This window comes from Triticum aestivum, chromosome 2B, assembly GCF_018294505.1.
Source record: "Triticum aestivum cultivar Chinese Spring chromosome 2B, IWGSC CS RefSeq v2.1, whole genome shotgun sequence".
Classification (NCBI taxonomy): domain Eukaryota; kingdom Viridiplantae; phylum Streptophyta; class Magnoliopsida; order Poales; family Poaceae; genus Triticum; species Triticum aestivum.
Window position 1 is genome coordinate 590,200,459 of NC_057798.1, and position 16,327 is coordinate 590,216,785.

The 16,327-nt window shown below is 46.7% G+C and overlaps 2 protein-coding genes and 1 long non-coding RNA gene across 4 annotated transcripts; 2 read left to right on the forward strand and 1 right to left on the reverse strand.

Annotated features, from left to right (window-relative positions):
* On the forward strand, positions 1–702 carry LOC123046195 (atherin; the record flags this gene model as incomplete). The annotated part of the gene is given in 1 exon segment (XM_044469503.1): positions 1–702. A coding segment is annotated over 1 exon segment (469 nt), but the record flags the coding sequence as incomplete, so codon positions are not given.
* A 2,532-nt stretch (positions 703–3,234) lies between these two features.
* Positions 3,235–5,952, forward strand: LOC123046196 (uncharacterized). 2 transcript variants are annotated; one of them, XR_006422020.1, is made up of 4 exons: positions 3,235–3,250; positions 3,527–3,541; positions 4,213–4,415; positions 5,438–5,952. It is a non-coding gene; the product is annotated as an uncharacterized lncRNA (long non-coding RNA). The 2 variants fall into 2 exon arrangements; XR_006422019.1 differs by lacking the exons at positions 3,235–3,250; positions 3,527–3,541 and having other exon boundaries at positions 3,597–4,415.
* On the reverse strand, positions 5,326–7,736 carry LOC123046194 (cationic amino acid transporter 6, chloroplastic). Its single transcript, XM_044469502.1, has 4 exons — positions 7,087–7,736; positions 6,644–6,866; positions 5,994–6,556; positions 5,326–5,914 (listed from the first exon to the last, which is right to left on the reverse strand). The coding sequence occupies exons 1-4, from the start codon at positions 7,442–7,444 to the stop codon at positions 5,373–5,375; spliced, it is 1,686 nt and encodes a 561-aa protein (XP_044325437.1). The 5' UTR covers positions 7,445–7,736; the 3' UTR covers positions 5,326–5,372.
* Between the last annotated feature and the right edge of the window lie 8,591 nt (positions 7,737–16,327).

A 16,327-nucleotide genomic window follows, 5' to 3' on the forward strand; every position in this document is an offset into this window, starting at 1 on the left:
CCACCTCAGCTCCGCAGACTGGGCCGCCGTCGCCGCGGCCGCCACCCCGTCCAAGACCGCCAGGCAGTGCCGCCACAAGGTCGAGAAGCTCCGCCGACGCCTCCGCTCCAAGCGCCGCCGCCCCTGCCCCATCCTGGACGGCATAGATCTGCTCGACGACCCTTCGTCGTCCCCATCACGCTCCCACTCCCCGTCCCCGCCGCCGCCGGCCTCCCCGCTTCCCCCCTCTCCCTCCCCGCCCAAGAAGAGGAAGCGGCCCGATCCCGATGAAGAAGGATATGCCGGGGAGAGCGACGTGGTGCAGGCGGTGAGGGCGATCGGAGAGGGATTCGTGCGCGCCGAGCTGAGGAGGATGGAGGCGGCCAGGGAGTCGCAGCGGATGCGCATGGAGATGGCGCTGCGGCACCTCGACGCGCAGCGCCGGCTCCTGGAAGGTCTCGTTGGCCGCATCGTGGACGCGTTGGAATGAAGCGGTGGCGCGGCAAAGGTGTTCCTTCCTTTCAAGATCTTTCGTGCTTTCTCCTGGTTACACACTCCCTGGCGAGTTGAGGTGTTAGAGCTGTGTCCTTCGTATACTTCACATAGATGTAGATGCGTAGAGAGCAAATCCTGCTGTTTTTACTGTCTTTTGTATAGTTGTCTGGCCGAGTGGAAGCACTTCTTATGGGAAAGAAATAGATCTTGAGTTTTCTTGATCTGGTACTTACATATCACGTTTCAATTTGTTCGGATTTATGTTGTGAGGAAGATATATTATATATAAGACATGAAATTCTGGCAGCTATGTTTGTCCTAGTTATAATCTTATGGTGGTAAGGCGTCCTAAGGCGAGCAGCCACCGCTTGACGCTGCCTGGGTGTGTTGCCACCGAAGTGGCCGAAATGGGCCGCTTTAAAAACAATGGTCCCTGATTGATTTAATTTGGAGACCCCATGAGGTTCTTGGTGCTTGTCCATGGAGGAGGTTTATCCTGACCCCTAGTTTCCCATCGTTGGGCTTTAGATCACAGCCCGACTTATTTAGTTAACCTGCACTTAATTGTTATGGCCTCACTTTTAGTAACTCTAATCAGGGTTGTGCATGGTTTGTTGCTGTGTGGATTTCAATGTGCAACATTATTAGTTGGGCTTGGGCCATTGAAAAATTGAGTATCCTGGAGCCTTATTTCTATCTGGGTTGTCTTTGTAAGCAGATACGGATATAAGGGAGTAGTGATGTTCAAAATTTATATTAATTTTTCTTGGGTTTATCTTTTATGGCAGTATGGAACCAAGGAAATTATTACATGGCAGCACCCTGTATCTACACTTAGGTAGTTAGGTGATATATAGTGCCCAACCCATAAATTCTGAAATCTCCAATATGTTAGTACTACTGTTTTTTTACAGATCAAGCAAATAAGCCTGAAAGGAAGTCCTTATTAGTTCTTCTTTTGTGTCTTTCTTTTCTTTCTTCTGAACCTGCTACCCTAGCCAGTTCTTGTCTCTGTGTTGCGTTTGTCTTTCAGAGTCTTACCGGCGCCCCTTTTGCCAATAAAAAGTAAAGAAACTGTCTATTTGGACAGACTGTATTATTCCGTCCACCTACCTAGTATCAAATTCTCAAAGCAGTACACTTAGTAGTTGCTATTACCCTACAAAAAGAAATGGATTCTACATTCATTTAATAATAGAAGTCAAGCATGTAATTAGAACCACTCAAAATGTTACTTAAACAAACTATTTCCTTGCACGCAACTCTAAAGAAGGCACTGACAAACGAAGATGCTCGGGAAAAGGATAATAGCTGAGACGGGGTTGGTGTGTGTTCTAGTTTTCTTATCTCTTAGAATTACTCACCCAGTAAACATATGCAGAGTTCCATTCCAAATTGATTCGAGGCACTAATTTGTAACCCTACTCTCCCTTGTGAAATATCGCACATTGTAAGTAGATAGATTCAGCAGTCAACGACGCTCTTCTACACCAGGTTCTGTTCTACCCTGAAACTGATGGTCGTCTTACGACATGGCGTAAAAGGTGAATATGTTCTCCTGCTCCCCTTGGAGTTCTTTACACTTGCTTATACACAGATGCTTCATTGAGATTCCCCGTGGTGCACTGCAACCTTGGGGCCATCCTTTGTTGACCGCCTTTAGAATAAAGGAAGATTCTTTGGATCGTTCATAAGAACAACCATCATCTTGCTGTTATGTTTTGTCTTTTCATTTCTTTTCCTTCCTGATTATCTTCCTCGTTTTTGTGTTTGTGTACAATTCGTTCATCACTAACAAACAATGGGTTTTTGTTCTTACCATTGTCCCTATATATTAGTGCCTTTCACTTGTATGTTCCTCAATTCATCCATGTGAATTTGTCATATACCATAAAATGAGTGATACAAACAGAAAGAGGAATGCTAGCTGAGTTACAAGTGGATGCGAGGTTTGGCAGCGAATAATTGTAGCTGGTAATGGCATATATCATGCACGATTGCTATCATTGCATGCATATATTTGCCTTGTATGATGTTCTAGCGCTGTCTGTAACTTTATTTAAATTTTTATTTGAAAAACTTGTGCTGTTTCGATGTTGGATATGGTGCATAACTGTTCTTTTTTAACTAACAAACTTACCACAATGCTATGCCTGTTTGCACGTTTCATCAGTCACAGGTATTTTATAAATATATATCATTCATGACAATAATAATGCTGTGATTACATCTGATTTGTGCGTCTTGTTGGTCAAACTTTATGCGACACATGACTGAAAATTTTGTAGGCATGTTTGGATGGATTATTTAACTTGAATTATTTTTTAGTTTTGTACTCACAAGTGAGCTGAAAGTTTAGTTGCTGCTGCAAATGGTGGTATTCCATGATCTGCTACATTGAGCTTTTTGCTTCTTAAAATCTTCCTATCCAATGAGTACTCTACATAGCTACTTGAAAGTTATATGTTTATACAAGAAAGGGTTGCATAGATGCAATCTAGTACTTCCTTTGGGTGTCGATTAATTTGCCGCAGATGAAGGCAAGTGCCACTTAAGTAGAATTTAGGACCACCATTAAAGTGAGTGGTCCTGAGCATGCTTGCATCCATCCATGATCTATCTGCCATGGGTTGTTCAACACTGAGCAACCACTTAATTAGCATATTCAGGTTTGCAGATTGACTTGATGTGGTGTGCTGATTTTGTAAGCAGGAAATTGCTCCATGATGCCTGGCTTTACTTCCGTGCTCCATCATGTGTGGTCCTTGAATTCTTGGTAAGATTGTGTATAATAAGCATTGTTATATTGATGAATATCTTTTCTAAAGCTATTTCTTTCGAATCTTGCGAGTTGCGAGGACCGCCTTTTGTCGAATATTCCCCGAATATGCTAATGTTTTTCAAGGAAACAGAAAATGACCTTTTGAAATCACTTGGGCGTCTCTTTTCTTTATAATGTAAATATTAGCTATTTAACTCTTTTGCAGTGAACATTTCCCCCTTGATTGATGTGGAAAATGTGTCCGAATTGGTGACATCATTTCTTGAACAGGTGGCAACTGGCAAGGTAACATTTGATCTAAGCGAAGTGTTATTCTACTGGAGTAAAACTTGAGGTAGAATCTTAACTGTTTCCATTGTTACTTTGGATAAAATGTCACACAATCCTTAGGAAAACCACTCGAGCCAGCACGTACCTGTAGTAAATCTGTTCTCCTCTTACAGTTTATCAGTGAAAATTTTGTATATGAATCATTAAAGGAAAACATAAATGTTTGGATGGAGCATTATAGCAAATTAGCTAATCATATAGAAAAATTGAAGGACCATGTAGAAGAAACTACATGTTCTTTCTAATAGAGAAGAAATAGGCACCCTTGAAGAAATGAGGATTTGAACTTGTGCATCTATTTTCCCAGCCAGGTGAGCCAGGTCCAACTTCCTGTTTAGTTGGTTCTAGATTGTAGTGTGATTTTCTTGGTGGATTTCCTCTGTTTGTTTGGAGAGTATGTGATGATTTGAGGCACTGTTATGCCTCAGAAGAAGACTCAGTTTTAATAAAAAACGAGTAGCATGGTTGACATTATCTGTTTCAAATGTATTGAAAATTCGATGTATTTGAGAGTGTGTCTGCTATTTGCATATTTTAATTGGTTTCCATTTTCTCAATTTTCTGAAGCATACTTTATTTTCTTCATGTCCTACGCTGAAGTTTAACCATATCTTATGTTTAAACAGAGGAATGGCAGATCTTTGATCAAACAACCACATGCCCTGCACTATCCTGCATATATGCCTAGAGAAAAAGCAAAGTTACAGGCCAACAGTTTTGGCCAGTGAGCAAGCACAAAAGCAGGAAAAGAAGGGATTAACCTAAAGCTAAAGCGGCATCTCTTTTGCCCGCATCTTTTCTAGGGCAACGAACATTTCCAAGGAGACAGGTAAGCGTATGTCCATGTTGTATTATTATTAGGGATAAGTATATTTTTGGTCCTCGAACTCTTACGAGTGTTTAGAAAACGTCCCTCAACTCTAAACCGGAGAGTTTTCGTCCCTCAACTATCAAAAACCGGATAGTTTTTGTCCCTCGTGCCTCTTCGGGCGGTTTTAGTCTGGGATGAACAGTAAAATCGAAAAAATAGCAAAAAAAACTGAAATTTTGCAGCATCAAATAAACTCTGGTGCGCAAGACCCGTGCAAAATTGCGTGGTGTTTCGACATTCGAGCAGCTTGTGGCAAACAAAAAACTATAAATATGTACGTCGGTGGACAGTAAATAAAAAAAACAAAAAAAATGAAACTTTTTGGCATCAAAGATGCTCAGGTACGCAAGATGCGTGCAAAATTTCGTGATCAAATGACATATGAGGAGCTCTGGCCAAAAAAAAACAAAATAGCGCACTTTTTCAGAAAAATAAATCTGAGCCAAATGTTTTTTTTTGTCACGAGTTCGTACAATGCCCAAACACCACGAAAATTTGCACGCATGTTGTGCATCCAAGGCTCTTTGATGCCAAAAAAATTCATACTGCTTTGAATTTTTTTGCTATTTTTGAATTTACTGTTCACTAACGTACATATTTATTGTTTTTTGTTTGCCACGAGCTGCTCGAATGTCAAAATACCACAAAATTTTGCACGTGTCTTGCGCACCAAACTATCTTAGATGCTGTAAAATTTCAGGGTTTTTTTTGCTATTTTTTCGATTTTACTGTTCACAGATTTTATGTTCATCCCGGACTAAAACTGCCTGAAGTGACATGAGGGACGAAAACTACCCGGTTTTGATAGTTGAGGGACAAAAACTCTCCGGTTTAGAATTGGGGGACGAATTCTAAATTCTCGGAAAAGTTCGAGGACGAAAAATATACTTATTCCTTATTATTACGATGCTATCGCTAAGATAATATGTCTGCATTGGCGTCATGAATCATTGCATTGACGATCTCATTTTCCTCGGCAGTGTATGTGGAGTGCACCCCGTAGCACACGTAGAAGATGGTGATCACAAGGCTCCAGATGCCGAACCTCTGAAAGGACCTCACCTTCAGGGTTGTCATGAGGAACACATTCAGGAAGACGGACGCGGCAGCCGGCCATGGCATCAGAGGAACCGTCCACTCCGACGGTGGCCTGGTTGCGCCCTGCTGTGCTGTGCAGTGGAAGATTGCGACGACCGCCACTGACATCGCGCCGAACAATGCCATCCCCCACCGCCACTTCCCGTCGATCCTCCTCGAGAGGGAGAAGCCGATTGAGCTTAGTGTCAGGAGCAGCAGGAAGAGGAGGACGTGGAGCGGCCGGGTCGCGCCGAGCTTGGCGTACCGGTGGTAGATGAGCGCGTTGGCCACCAGGTAGAAGGCCAGGAGTGTTCCGATCGATATCATCTCGAACACTATCTGCAGCTCAGTGAAGAGCGCGATTGATGCCGTGCAGAGTCCTGGATATTGACAGAGCCTCTAAGTCTTACATACACAAGTTAGTGGGAGTAATGAATTGGCAACATTGTGATGAGGTACCTAGAAAGATGGTGGCGTTCATAGGGGTGCCGGTGGAAGGGTGGACCTTGGCGAGCCACGCCGGCACGAGCCTCGCTCTGGCGATGACGCACAGGTACCTCGCCTGCCCCAGCATGGCCACCAGCAGCGACGCCACGATGCCGATGCTGGCGCCGGCCCCGACGACGTTGCTCGCCCACCTCCACCCGGCCTTGTCCCTGAACGCCGATGAGAAGGGCGCGCTCTCGGTGATCTCGGTGTAGGGCAGCATGACGCAGAGCGCGACGGACATGAGGCAGTACAGCGCGGAGACGATGAGCACCGATCCGGCGATGCCGACGGGCAGCGCGCGGGCGGGGTCCCGGATCTCCTCGGCCATGGTGGACGCCGAGTCGTAGCCGATGTAGCTGAAGTAGACGACGGCCGCGCCATCGAGGACGCCCCGGACTCCGTAGGGCGCCAGCCCGCCGGGCGTCACCATGTTCCGCGCGCTGCCGTTCCAGAAGCTGGCCACGATGATGAAGGCGAAGAAGAGCAGGTGGAACGCCGTGAGCACCATGTTGAGCGTCGAGCTCTCCTTGGTGCTGCCCTTCAGCAAAACCAATGGCGACACACTTGTAAAACGCGTATGCATACGTAGGTAGGTGCCGATGAAATGTGTCGGTATATACCTGTAGCAGAGGCATACGGTGAGGAGGAGGATGAGCGCGACGGCGGGGAAGTCGAGCGCGTTGTAGCCCTTGGCGATGGCCTCCACCTCGACCCTCCACGCGTTGGGTTCCGTGACGCCGCACGTCGACGCCAGGTAGTCCGTGAAGCTCCTCGCCACCGCCGCGTTCGACAGCACGTACTCCATCAGGATGTTGGCTCCCCCGAAGAACCCCACGAACTCACCTAGTAATAGTAGTATACAAACATTTGCAACCACGCCGGAGCCGGATAACCAAAACGATAAATCGAACTGCAGATTTACGGTGTATTTTGGACAATGGCATTAGAAATTTAGAATGTTCTTGGCCGGCCGTTTGAGCAGCTAGTTGTTAATTATGTTGCGGATCACATGGTGGTTTTCAAGAGGAGTCGATCAGGACGTCCTAACTCGTAACGTACGTACCGAAGGTGACCCTGAGGTAGCTGAAGGCGCCGCCGGCGACGGGGACGCGCACGGCGAACTCGGCGTAGCAGAAGGAGGACAGCAGCGCGGAGACGCCGGCGACGACGTAGGAGACGAACACGGCGGGGCCGGCCGTATCGCGGGCCACCCTGCCGGTGGTGACGAAGACGCCGGCCCCGAGCATCCCGCCCACGCCGAGCCCCACGAGGTCGTACCACTCGAGGCGCCGCGCCATGCGCGCGCCCGACCGGTCGCGCACCTCGTTGAGCTCCTGCGCCGGCGTCCACGTCACCAGCGCCCTCCGCCGCAGCCGGTGCGGCGTCTGCGCCACCGACAGCAGCACGTCGCGCAGCGCCATCGGTGGTCTGGCGCCGCCAGCCGCTCCCTCCTCCTCCTTTGCTCTTGGTGGCTAGCTCGGCGGATACAGAGAGTAGTATTTATACACCGGCGTTCATCAATTCAGCTAGCGCTATTTTAGCTATTAGTTATTTGGACGGTGGGCAGTGAAGCCGAGAGCGTGTGCCCGGCCGTGAGTGACAGTAGCAAGCGTGCCGTGGGGAAAGCTTTGCTTTGCTTCCATGGAGGTTGCAGCTTCTAGTTCAAGGTCTGGTTTCTCCCTGTCTCTCTTGCGCCTTTTCGTACGTGCAGACGGCCGACTGACTGCTCTCGCTTGCATGCTGGGTCGAGAGCGTACGCGAGCCATGTGTTGGCCTCAAAAGGAACGTCACACGAAGGCCACTTGGAACTTCGTATGTGGTGAACTCTTCATTTGCACGACAACAACACGATAAAATGCCCCGAACAAATAAAGCAGAGAGTTTCATGAACTATGTGGAGCTCAAGCTAATTGCCTGATCTCGGATATCAACCGATGGATGGCTTCGAAAAGGCTAATCTATGTTGCCACCACGTACAGAAGCTCACATGGCGGTTGCGCAGATGTCTGGTGAATATATACGCACGTACTCCACTGTGGCTAGCTAGGTGTATCGAGTAGAGTAGCTAGCTACTGTATTTCTAAAAGATTGGGTCATCGGTCGATTCGAGAAGTACGTGTGTACGTAGAGCTCAAGATTCTTCTGCAGCTGTGTTGACAACTGTGGCTTGGCAGGAGCCAGCGAGCAGGGGGAGGTCAAATCCCTACGTGAGCCCCGTGAGCGGAAGCCCCAACACCAGATGGGAGGGCAAAGTTGATCGAGTCGTCGTCCCCTGGCAGGTGCTTGTTAGGCTTCTCGCTCCCGTGAAGGACAGGTTTCTTAGGGGACTTCAAAACCAAAAATGCTAGACATACAAAGATTTGTAAAAGCCTGTAAACTGTTTTCATCTAACAACCAATCACAAACCTCTCCCCCTCCTGATTTTCAGGGGGGTGGACCGTCCCGCTCACCTGTTGGCCAATGAAAACTAAACCACCCTGTAAAAGCCTGTAAACTGTTTGTACGTGTAGCATTGCCGCTTCAAAACCCCAGCCCATCCAATCCCCCCCTCCCGGTCATGTTTTCTTCCGCTTCGTTCCTTCTCCCCTTATTTTGTATCCGCATCGTCTAGCTCCACCGTCGCCGCTGTACCTCTCCGCTCGTCACATAAGCATTGTTGGACGTTTGCAACCAGCACCGACGCGTCCGCTCGCCTTTACAACGGCGCTGTCCACTCTGGTGCCCGTTTGTACCCAGGTACACTCTGCCCCCGTCGACGACCTTCATGACAGACACCATGCTCGGCAGGTGTTCGGTCAAATGTCATTGAGCTTATCTTCAAATGCTATGTCGTTTATTAGAGTACGAAGAATGGCGAGCTATTCGACCATGTATACCCTAGCTAGCTAGGGCCTAGATGTACATAACTATTACCTCTGTGCCAAAATATAATATGTTTTTGTAGGCTGGTAGCTACTATTTCTAAAAGATTGGGTGATCGGCCGATTCAAGAAGTACGTAGAGCTTAAGATTATTTCCACAGCTGTGCTGACTGTTGAGTATCGTGATTATTAAAAACACATGGTAGATTATGAATTATTTTAACTTATCTTGTACTTCAAGAAGATACTGTACTCCTATATATATATATATATATAGGGAAAATCCATCCTACCACCCGATGGTAATTACCCCATGTATCTCATATACTACCATGTGGTACTATATATACTATTTTATTATTTTAAATATGTTCATATACTATATCTAAGATATTTCAAAACAAGTTACATGAAAAAATTATATATGAGTCCATAGTTTTTGTTATATTTATGAAATACGTACATATTTGTACGTAAAAAAGAGCATACTCAAAACATGATACATACTACCTAAAAATTAGTATATATACTACCTAATCATTGTTATATACTACATACTACACGTACGTACTCTCGGTTTCGATAGATACTACATACAACATACAAAACGCAAGTGGTGGTAACTACCACTGCTTGTAGGAAACATTTATCCTATATATATATATATATATATATATATATATATATATATATATATATATATATATATATATACAGACGAGGTTCAAGCAATACATCACAATTCCACCAATCTCCCTCTCCATTCCCTCTTACGTGGTCACGGTCTAACCCTGATCCAAACCCTAGCCGCTGCCGCCGCTTCCGCACCGCCCCGCCCTCGGGGCAATCGATCTCCATGATCGCCACCGGGGGCCGCGCCGCACATACTTAGGATTCGTCCGCCGGTCCTGTTGACCGGCTGCCCTACAGAGTATTGTTTTGCGATCCTTTGATCCAGCTTTTTCACTCTCTCTCGTTGGTCGCATTGATCGACGTTTCTTTTTGGTTTTTCAATCTAAGATCAGCTTGCATCGCCCGTCGCCGCCGTTGACTCCCTGCACCTCTACTCCAACACCGACGCGACCACGCGACCTCTTCTCCGAGCCGGAGGCCTCGCGTGACGTGACGGCCCATCACGACCCTTATCCGCGTGCCTGCCTGCCCATCGGTTTGCACCACCCGCCGCTTTGTGCCGGCCTTCGCCGGTCGTCCCCGCCCTGTCCCCGAGTACAACGCACCCTCCATCGATCGAGCAACGGGCTGCCACTCCGTCGCCTTGTCGGACCGGAGCGCCGCCGCCCCATGGTTCTCCCCGCGGCTACACCGACCTATGCTGCCATTGTGTCACTCTTTCGGCCCATAGCGACTTGGCACTCTGTCCATGTCGCCGTCCCGAGGCCGTTCTCGCGGTTGCATCGACTCGCGCACTGCCACTACGTCTTTCCTTCGGGCCGTCATGCCGCGGCCCGCAGTCCACTGCCGCCCCGAGGCCGTTTGCTGCAGGGCGTCCCCATGGCTGCACCGACCCTCGCGTTGCCGATGCGTTGTCCCGTCGGGATGTAGCGAGCGTGGCACGCGGTCCCTGCCGCCGCCCTGAGGTCTCCCGCGTCGTCTCCCCGACCCGCACGCTACCACTGCATTGCCCGTTCGGGTTGTAGCGCCGCGGCATACAATCCACTTCGCTGTCCACGCACATCGACTTCTGTGTGGTATGCGCCGGGACGCCTTCATAGGCACGGGAACGCCACCATCCATTCCGATCTTCGTCACGCAGTCGGGTTCTTCCTCGCATACTTAGAGCATCGATGCCGCCTCCTTAGGCTGCCACCACTGCCGCTCTTCTTTCCGATCCACGGTGACTAACTCAACACGGCCACCCGACTCCACATAGACCATGGTGTACCTTGCATGACTACCTTGACCATGTCTACATCACCCTACGCTCTCGGCTACCTCGACATCGGCACAAAGGGCTATAACCTTGCTTGAGCAACCTCGTCGGTTTCCACTCCAGCCAGGACTTCCATGATGTATCGACCATTCGACTGTGGGAGATGTCCGCGGCTTACCTTCGGATTCTTTGTCAGTCTCACCGTCTGTGTCACTACCGTTGTGACTGCAGGGGATGTTGAGTATCGTGATTATTAGGAAACATAGGATAGACTAGGAATTATTTCTAACTTGTCTTCTACTCTGAGAAGATCATGTACTCCTATATATATGAGCCTGCTAAAATAAGCCAGAGTGTACTATAAGCAATTGTACGCTCCAACAGCGACCGTTCCAGGCACTAATTAGCGTAAATCATCCACTGCGCGTCCGCGCACCATCGTCCCTGGCCCTAAGACTGGTGAAGTGTCCCCTCCCCCTCCCCGCGTTGAGGCGATTCGGAGTACTTTACCAATGAACAGTTTACCGTCCGCGCATACATCATCCCTGGTGTCAGCAACAATGAGTACTTTACCGGCGAATGACTAGCCACATGGGACGGTTGTTCATGCGACCGTCGATGAGGAGGACGGACTTAGGTTGAGATTAAGCAGTGCATAGCCCGTGTTAATTACATGCGCTGACTTAGAGGTGTTGGAAATATGCCCTAGAGGCAATAATATTGTATTATTATATTGAAGGAAATATGCCCTAGAGGCAATAATAAAGTTATTACTTATTTCCTTATATCATGATAAATGTTTATTATTTGTGCTAGAATTGTATTAACCGAAAACTTAGTACATGTGTGAATACATAGACAAAACATAGTGTCCCTAGTATGCCTCTACTTGACTAGCTCATTGATCAAAGATGGTTATGTTTCCTAACCATAGACATGTGTTTTCATTTGATAAATGGGATCACATCATTAGGAGAATGATGTGATGGACAAGACCCATTTGTTAGCTTAGCATTATGATTGTTGCAGTTTCATTGCTACTGCTTTCTTCATGACTTATACATGTTCCTTAGACTATGAGATTATGCAATTCCTGAATACCGGAGGAACACCTTGTGTGCTATCAAACGTCACAACGTAAATGGATGATTATAAAGATGCTCTACAGGTGTCTCCGAAGGTGTTTGTTGGGTTGGCATAGATCAAGATTAGGATTTGTCAATCCGTGTTTCAGAGAGGTATCTCTGGGCCCTCTTGGTAATGCTCATCACTATAAGCCTTGCAAGCATTGTGACTAATGAGTTAGTTGCGGGATGAAGTGAAGGAAATATGCCCTAGAGGCAATAATAAAGTTATTATTTATTTCCTTATAATCATGATAAATGTTTATTATTCATGCTAGAATTGTATTTACCGGAAACATAATACATGTGTGAATACATAGACAAACAAAGTGTCACTAGTATGCCTCTACTTGACTAGCTCGTTAATCAAAGATGGTTATGTTTCCTAACCATGAACAATGAGTTGTTATTTGATTAAACGAGGTCACATCATTAGTAGAATGATCTGATTGACATGACCCATTCCATTAGCTTAGCACCCGATCGTTTAGTATGTTGCTATTGCTTTCTTCATGACTTATACATGTTCCTATGACTATGAGATTATGCAACTCCCGTTTACCGGAGGAACACTTTGGGTACTACCAAACGTCACAACGTAACTGGGTGATTATAAAGGAGTACTACAGGTGTCTCCAATGGTCGATGTTGGGTTGGCGTATTTCGAGATTAGGATTTGTCACTCCGATTGTCGGAGAGGTATCTCTGGGCCCTCTCGGTAATACACATCACATAAGCCTTGCAAGCATTACAACTAATATGTTAGTTGTGAGATGATGTATTACGTAACGAGTAAAGAGACTTGCCGGTAACGAGATTGAACTAGGTATTGGATACCGACGATCGAATCTCGGGCAAGTAACATACCGATGACAAAGGGAACAACGTATGTTGTTATGCGGTCTGACCGATAAAGATCTTCGTAGAATATGTAGGAGCCAATATGGGCATCCAGGTCCCGCTATTGTTTATTGACCGGAGACGTGTCTCGGTCATGTCTACATTGTTCTCGAACCCGTAGGGTCCGCACGCTTAAGGTTACGATGACAGTTATATTATGAGTTTATGCATTTTGATGTACCGAAGGTTGTTCGGAGTCCCAGATGTGATCACGGACATGACGAGGAGTCTCGAAATGGCCGAGACGTAAAGATTGATATATTGGAAGCCTATATTTGGATATCAGAAGTGTTCCGGGTGAAATCGGGATTTTACCGGAATACCGGGAGGGTTACCGGAACCCCCCGGGAGCTATTTGGGCCATAGTGGGCCTTAGTGGAAAAGAGAAGGGGCTGCCCTAGATGGGCTGCGCGCCCCCCCTTCCCCTAGTCCTATTAGGACTAGGAGAGGTGGCCGGCCCCCTCCTCCTCTTTTCCCCTCCGAGGAATCCTAGTTGGACTAGGATTGGAGGGGGAATCCTACTCCCAGAGGGAGTAGGACTCTCCTGCGCCTCCCCCCCTTGGACGGCCACCCTCCCCTCCTCTCCTCCTTTATATACGGAGGCAGGGGCACCTCTAAACACACAAGTTGACACAAGTTGATCCACGTGATCTATTCCTTAGCCGTGTGCGGTGCCCCCTGCCACCATATTCCTCGATAATACTGTAGCGGAGTTTAGGCGAAGCCCTGCTGCTGTAGTTCATCAAGATCGTCACCACGCCGTCGTGCTGACGAAACTCTTCCCCGACACTTTGCTGGATCGGAGTCCGGGGATCGTCATCGAGCTGAACGTGTGCTCGAACTCGGAGGTGCCGTAGTTTCGGTGCTTGATCGGTTGGATCGAGAAGACGTACGACTACTTCCTCTACGTTGTGTCATCGCTTCCGCAGTCGGTCTGCGTTGGGTACGTAGACAATACTCTCCCCTTTTTGCTATGCATCACATGATCTTGCGTGTGCGTAGGAAATTTTTTGAAATTACTACGAAACCCAACAGTGGCATCCGAGCCAGGTTATTGATGTTGATGTTATATGCACGAGTAGAACACAAGTGAGTTGTGGACGATACAAGTCATACTGCCTACCAGCATGTCATACTTTGGTTCGGCGGTATTGTTGGACGAGACGACCCGGACCAACCTTACGCGTACGCTTACGCGAGACCGGTTCCCTCGACGTGCTTTGCACAGAGATGGCTTGCGGGCGACTGTCTCTCCAACTTTAGTTGAACCAAGTATGGCTACGCCCGGTCCTTGCGAAGGTTAAAACGGAGTCTATTTGACAAACTATCGTTGTGGTTTTGATGCGTAGGTGAGATTGGTTCTTACTTAAGCCCGTAGCAGCCACGTAAAACATGCAACAACAAAGTAGAGGACGTCTAACTTGTTTTTGCAGGGCATGTTGTGATGTGATATGGTCAAGGCATGATGCTGAATTTTATTGTATGAGATGATCATGTTTTGTAACCAAGTTATCGGCAACTGGCAGGAGCCATATGGTTGTCGCTTTATTATATGCAATGCAATCGCGATGTAATGCTTTACTTTATTACTAAACGGTAGTGATAGTCGTGAAAGCATAAGATTGGCAAGACGACAACGGTGCTACGATGGAGATCAAGGTGTTGCGCCGGTGACGATGGTGATCATGACGGTGCTTCGGAGATGGAGATCACAAGCACAAGATGATGGTGGCCATATCATATCACTTATATTGATTGCATGTGATGTTTATCTTTTTATGCATCTTATCTTGCTTTGATTGACGGTAGCATTATAAGATGATCTCTCACTAAATTATCAAGGAGTGTTCTCCCTGAGTATGCACCGTTGCCAAAGTTCGTCGTGCCCAGACACCACGTGATGATCGGGTGTGATAAGCTCTACGTCCATCTACAACGGGTGCAAGCCAGTTTTTGCACACGCAGAATACTCAGGTTAAACTTGACGAGCCTAGCATATGCAGATATGGCCTCGGAACACGGAGACCGAAAGGTCGAGCGTGAATCATATAGTAGATATGATCAACATAAACGATGTTCACCATTGAAAACTACTCCATCTCACGTGATGATCGGTCATGGTTTAGTTGATTTGGATCACGTAATCACTTAGAAGATTAGAGGGATGTCTATCTAAGTGGGAGTTCTTAAGTAATATGATTAATTGAACTTAAATTTATCATGAACTTAGTACCTGATAGTATCTTGCTTGTTTATGTTGATTGTAGATAGATGGCTCGTGTTGTTGTTCCGTTGAATTTTAATGCGTTCCTTGAGAAAGCAAAGTTGAAAGATGATGGTAGCAATTACACGGACTGGGTCCGTAACTTGAGGATTATCCTCATTGCTGCACAGAAGAATTACGTCCTGGAAGCACCGCTGGGTGCCAGGCCTGCTGCTGGAGCAACACCAGATGTTATGAACGTCTGGCAGAGCAAAGCTAATGACTACTCGATAGTTCAGTGTGCCATGCTTTACGGCTTAGAATCGGGACTTCAACGATGTTTTGAACGTCATGGAGCATATGAGATGTTCCAGGAGTTGAAGTTAATATTTCAAGCAAATGCCCGGATTGAGAGATATGAAGTCTCCAATAAGTTCTATAGCTGCAAGATGGAGGAGAACAGTTCTGTCAGTGAGCATATACTCAAAATGTCTGGGTATAATAATCACTTGATTCAATTGGGAGTTAATCTTCCGGATGATTGCGTCATCGACAGAATTCTCCAATCACTGCCACCAAGCTACAAGAGTTTCGTGATGAACTATAATATGCAAGGGATGAACAAGACTATTCCCGAGCTCTTCGCAATGCTGAAAGCTGCGGAGGTAGAAATCAAGAAGGAGCATCAAGTGTTGATGGTTAACAAAACCACTAGTTTCAAGAAAAAGGGAAAAGGGAAGAAGAAGGGGAACTTCAAGAAGAATGGCAAGCAAGTTGCTGCTCAAGAGAAGAAACCCAAGTCTGGACCTAAGCCTGAAACTGAGTGCTTCTACTGCAAGCAGACTGGTCACTGGAAGCGGAACTGCCCCAAGTATTTGGCGGATAAGAAGGATGGCAAGGTGAACAAAGGTATATGTGATATACATGTTATTGATGTGTACCTTACTAGAGCTCGCAGTAGCACCTGGGTATTTGATACTGGTTCTGTTGCTAATATTTGCAACTCGAAACAGGGACTACGGAATAAGCGAGCACTGGCAAAGGAATATTGAGGCTCGTGGCGGATATCGTTATTTTCTCACCTTCACAGATGATTTAAGCAGATATGGGTATGTCTACTTAATAAAACATAAGTCTGAAACATTTGAAAAGTTCAAAGAATTTCAGAGTGAAGTTGAAAATCATCGTAACAAGAAAATAAAGTTTCTACGATCTGATCGTGGAGGAGAATATTTGAGTTACGAGTTTGGTGTACATTTGAAAAACTGTGGAATAGTTTCGCAACTCACGCCACCCGGAACACCACAGCGTAATGGTGTGTCCGA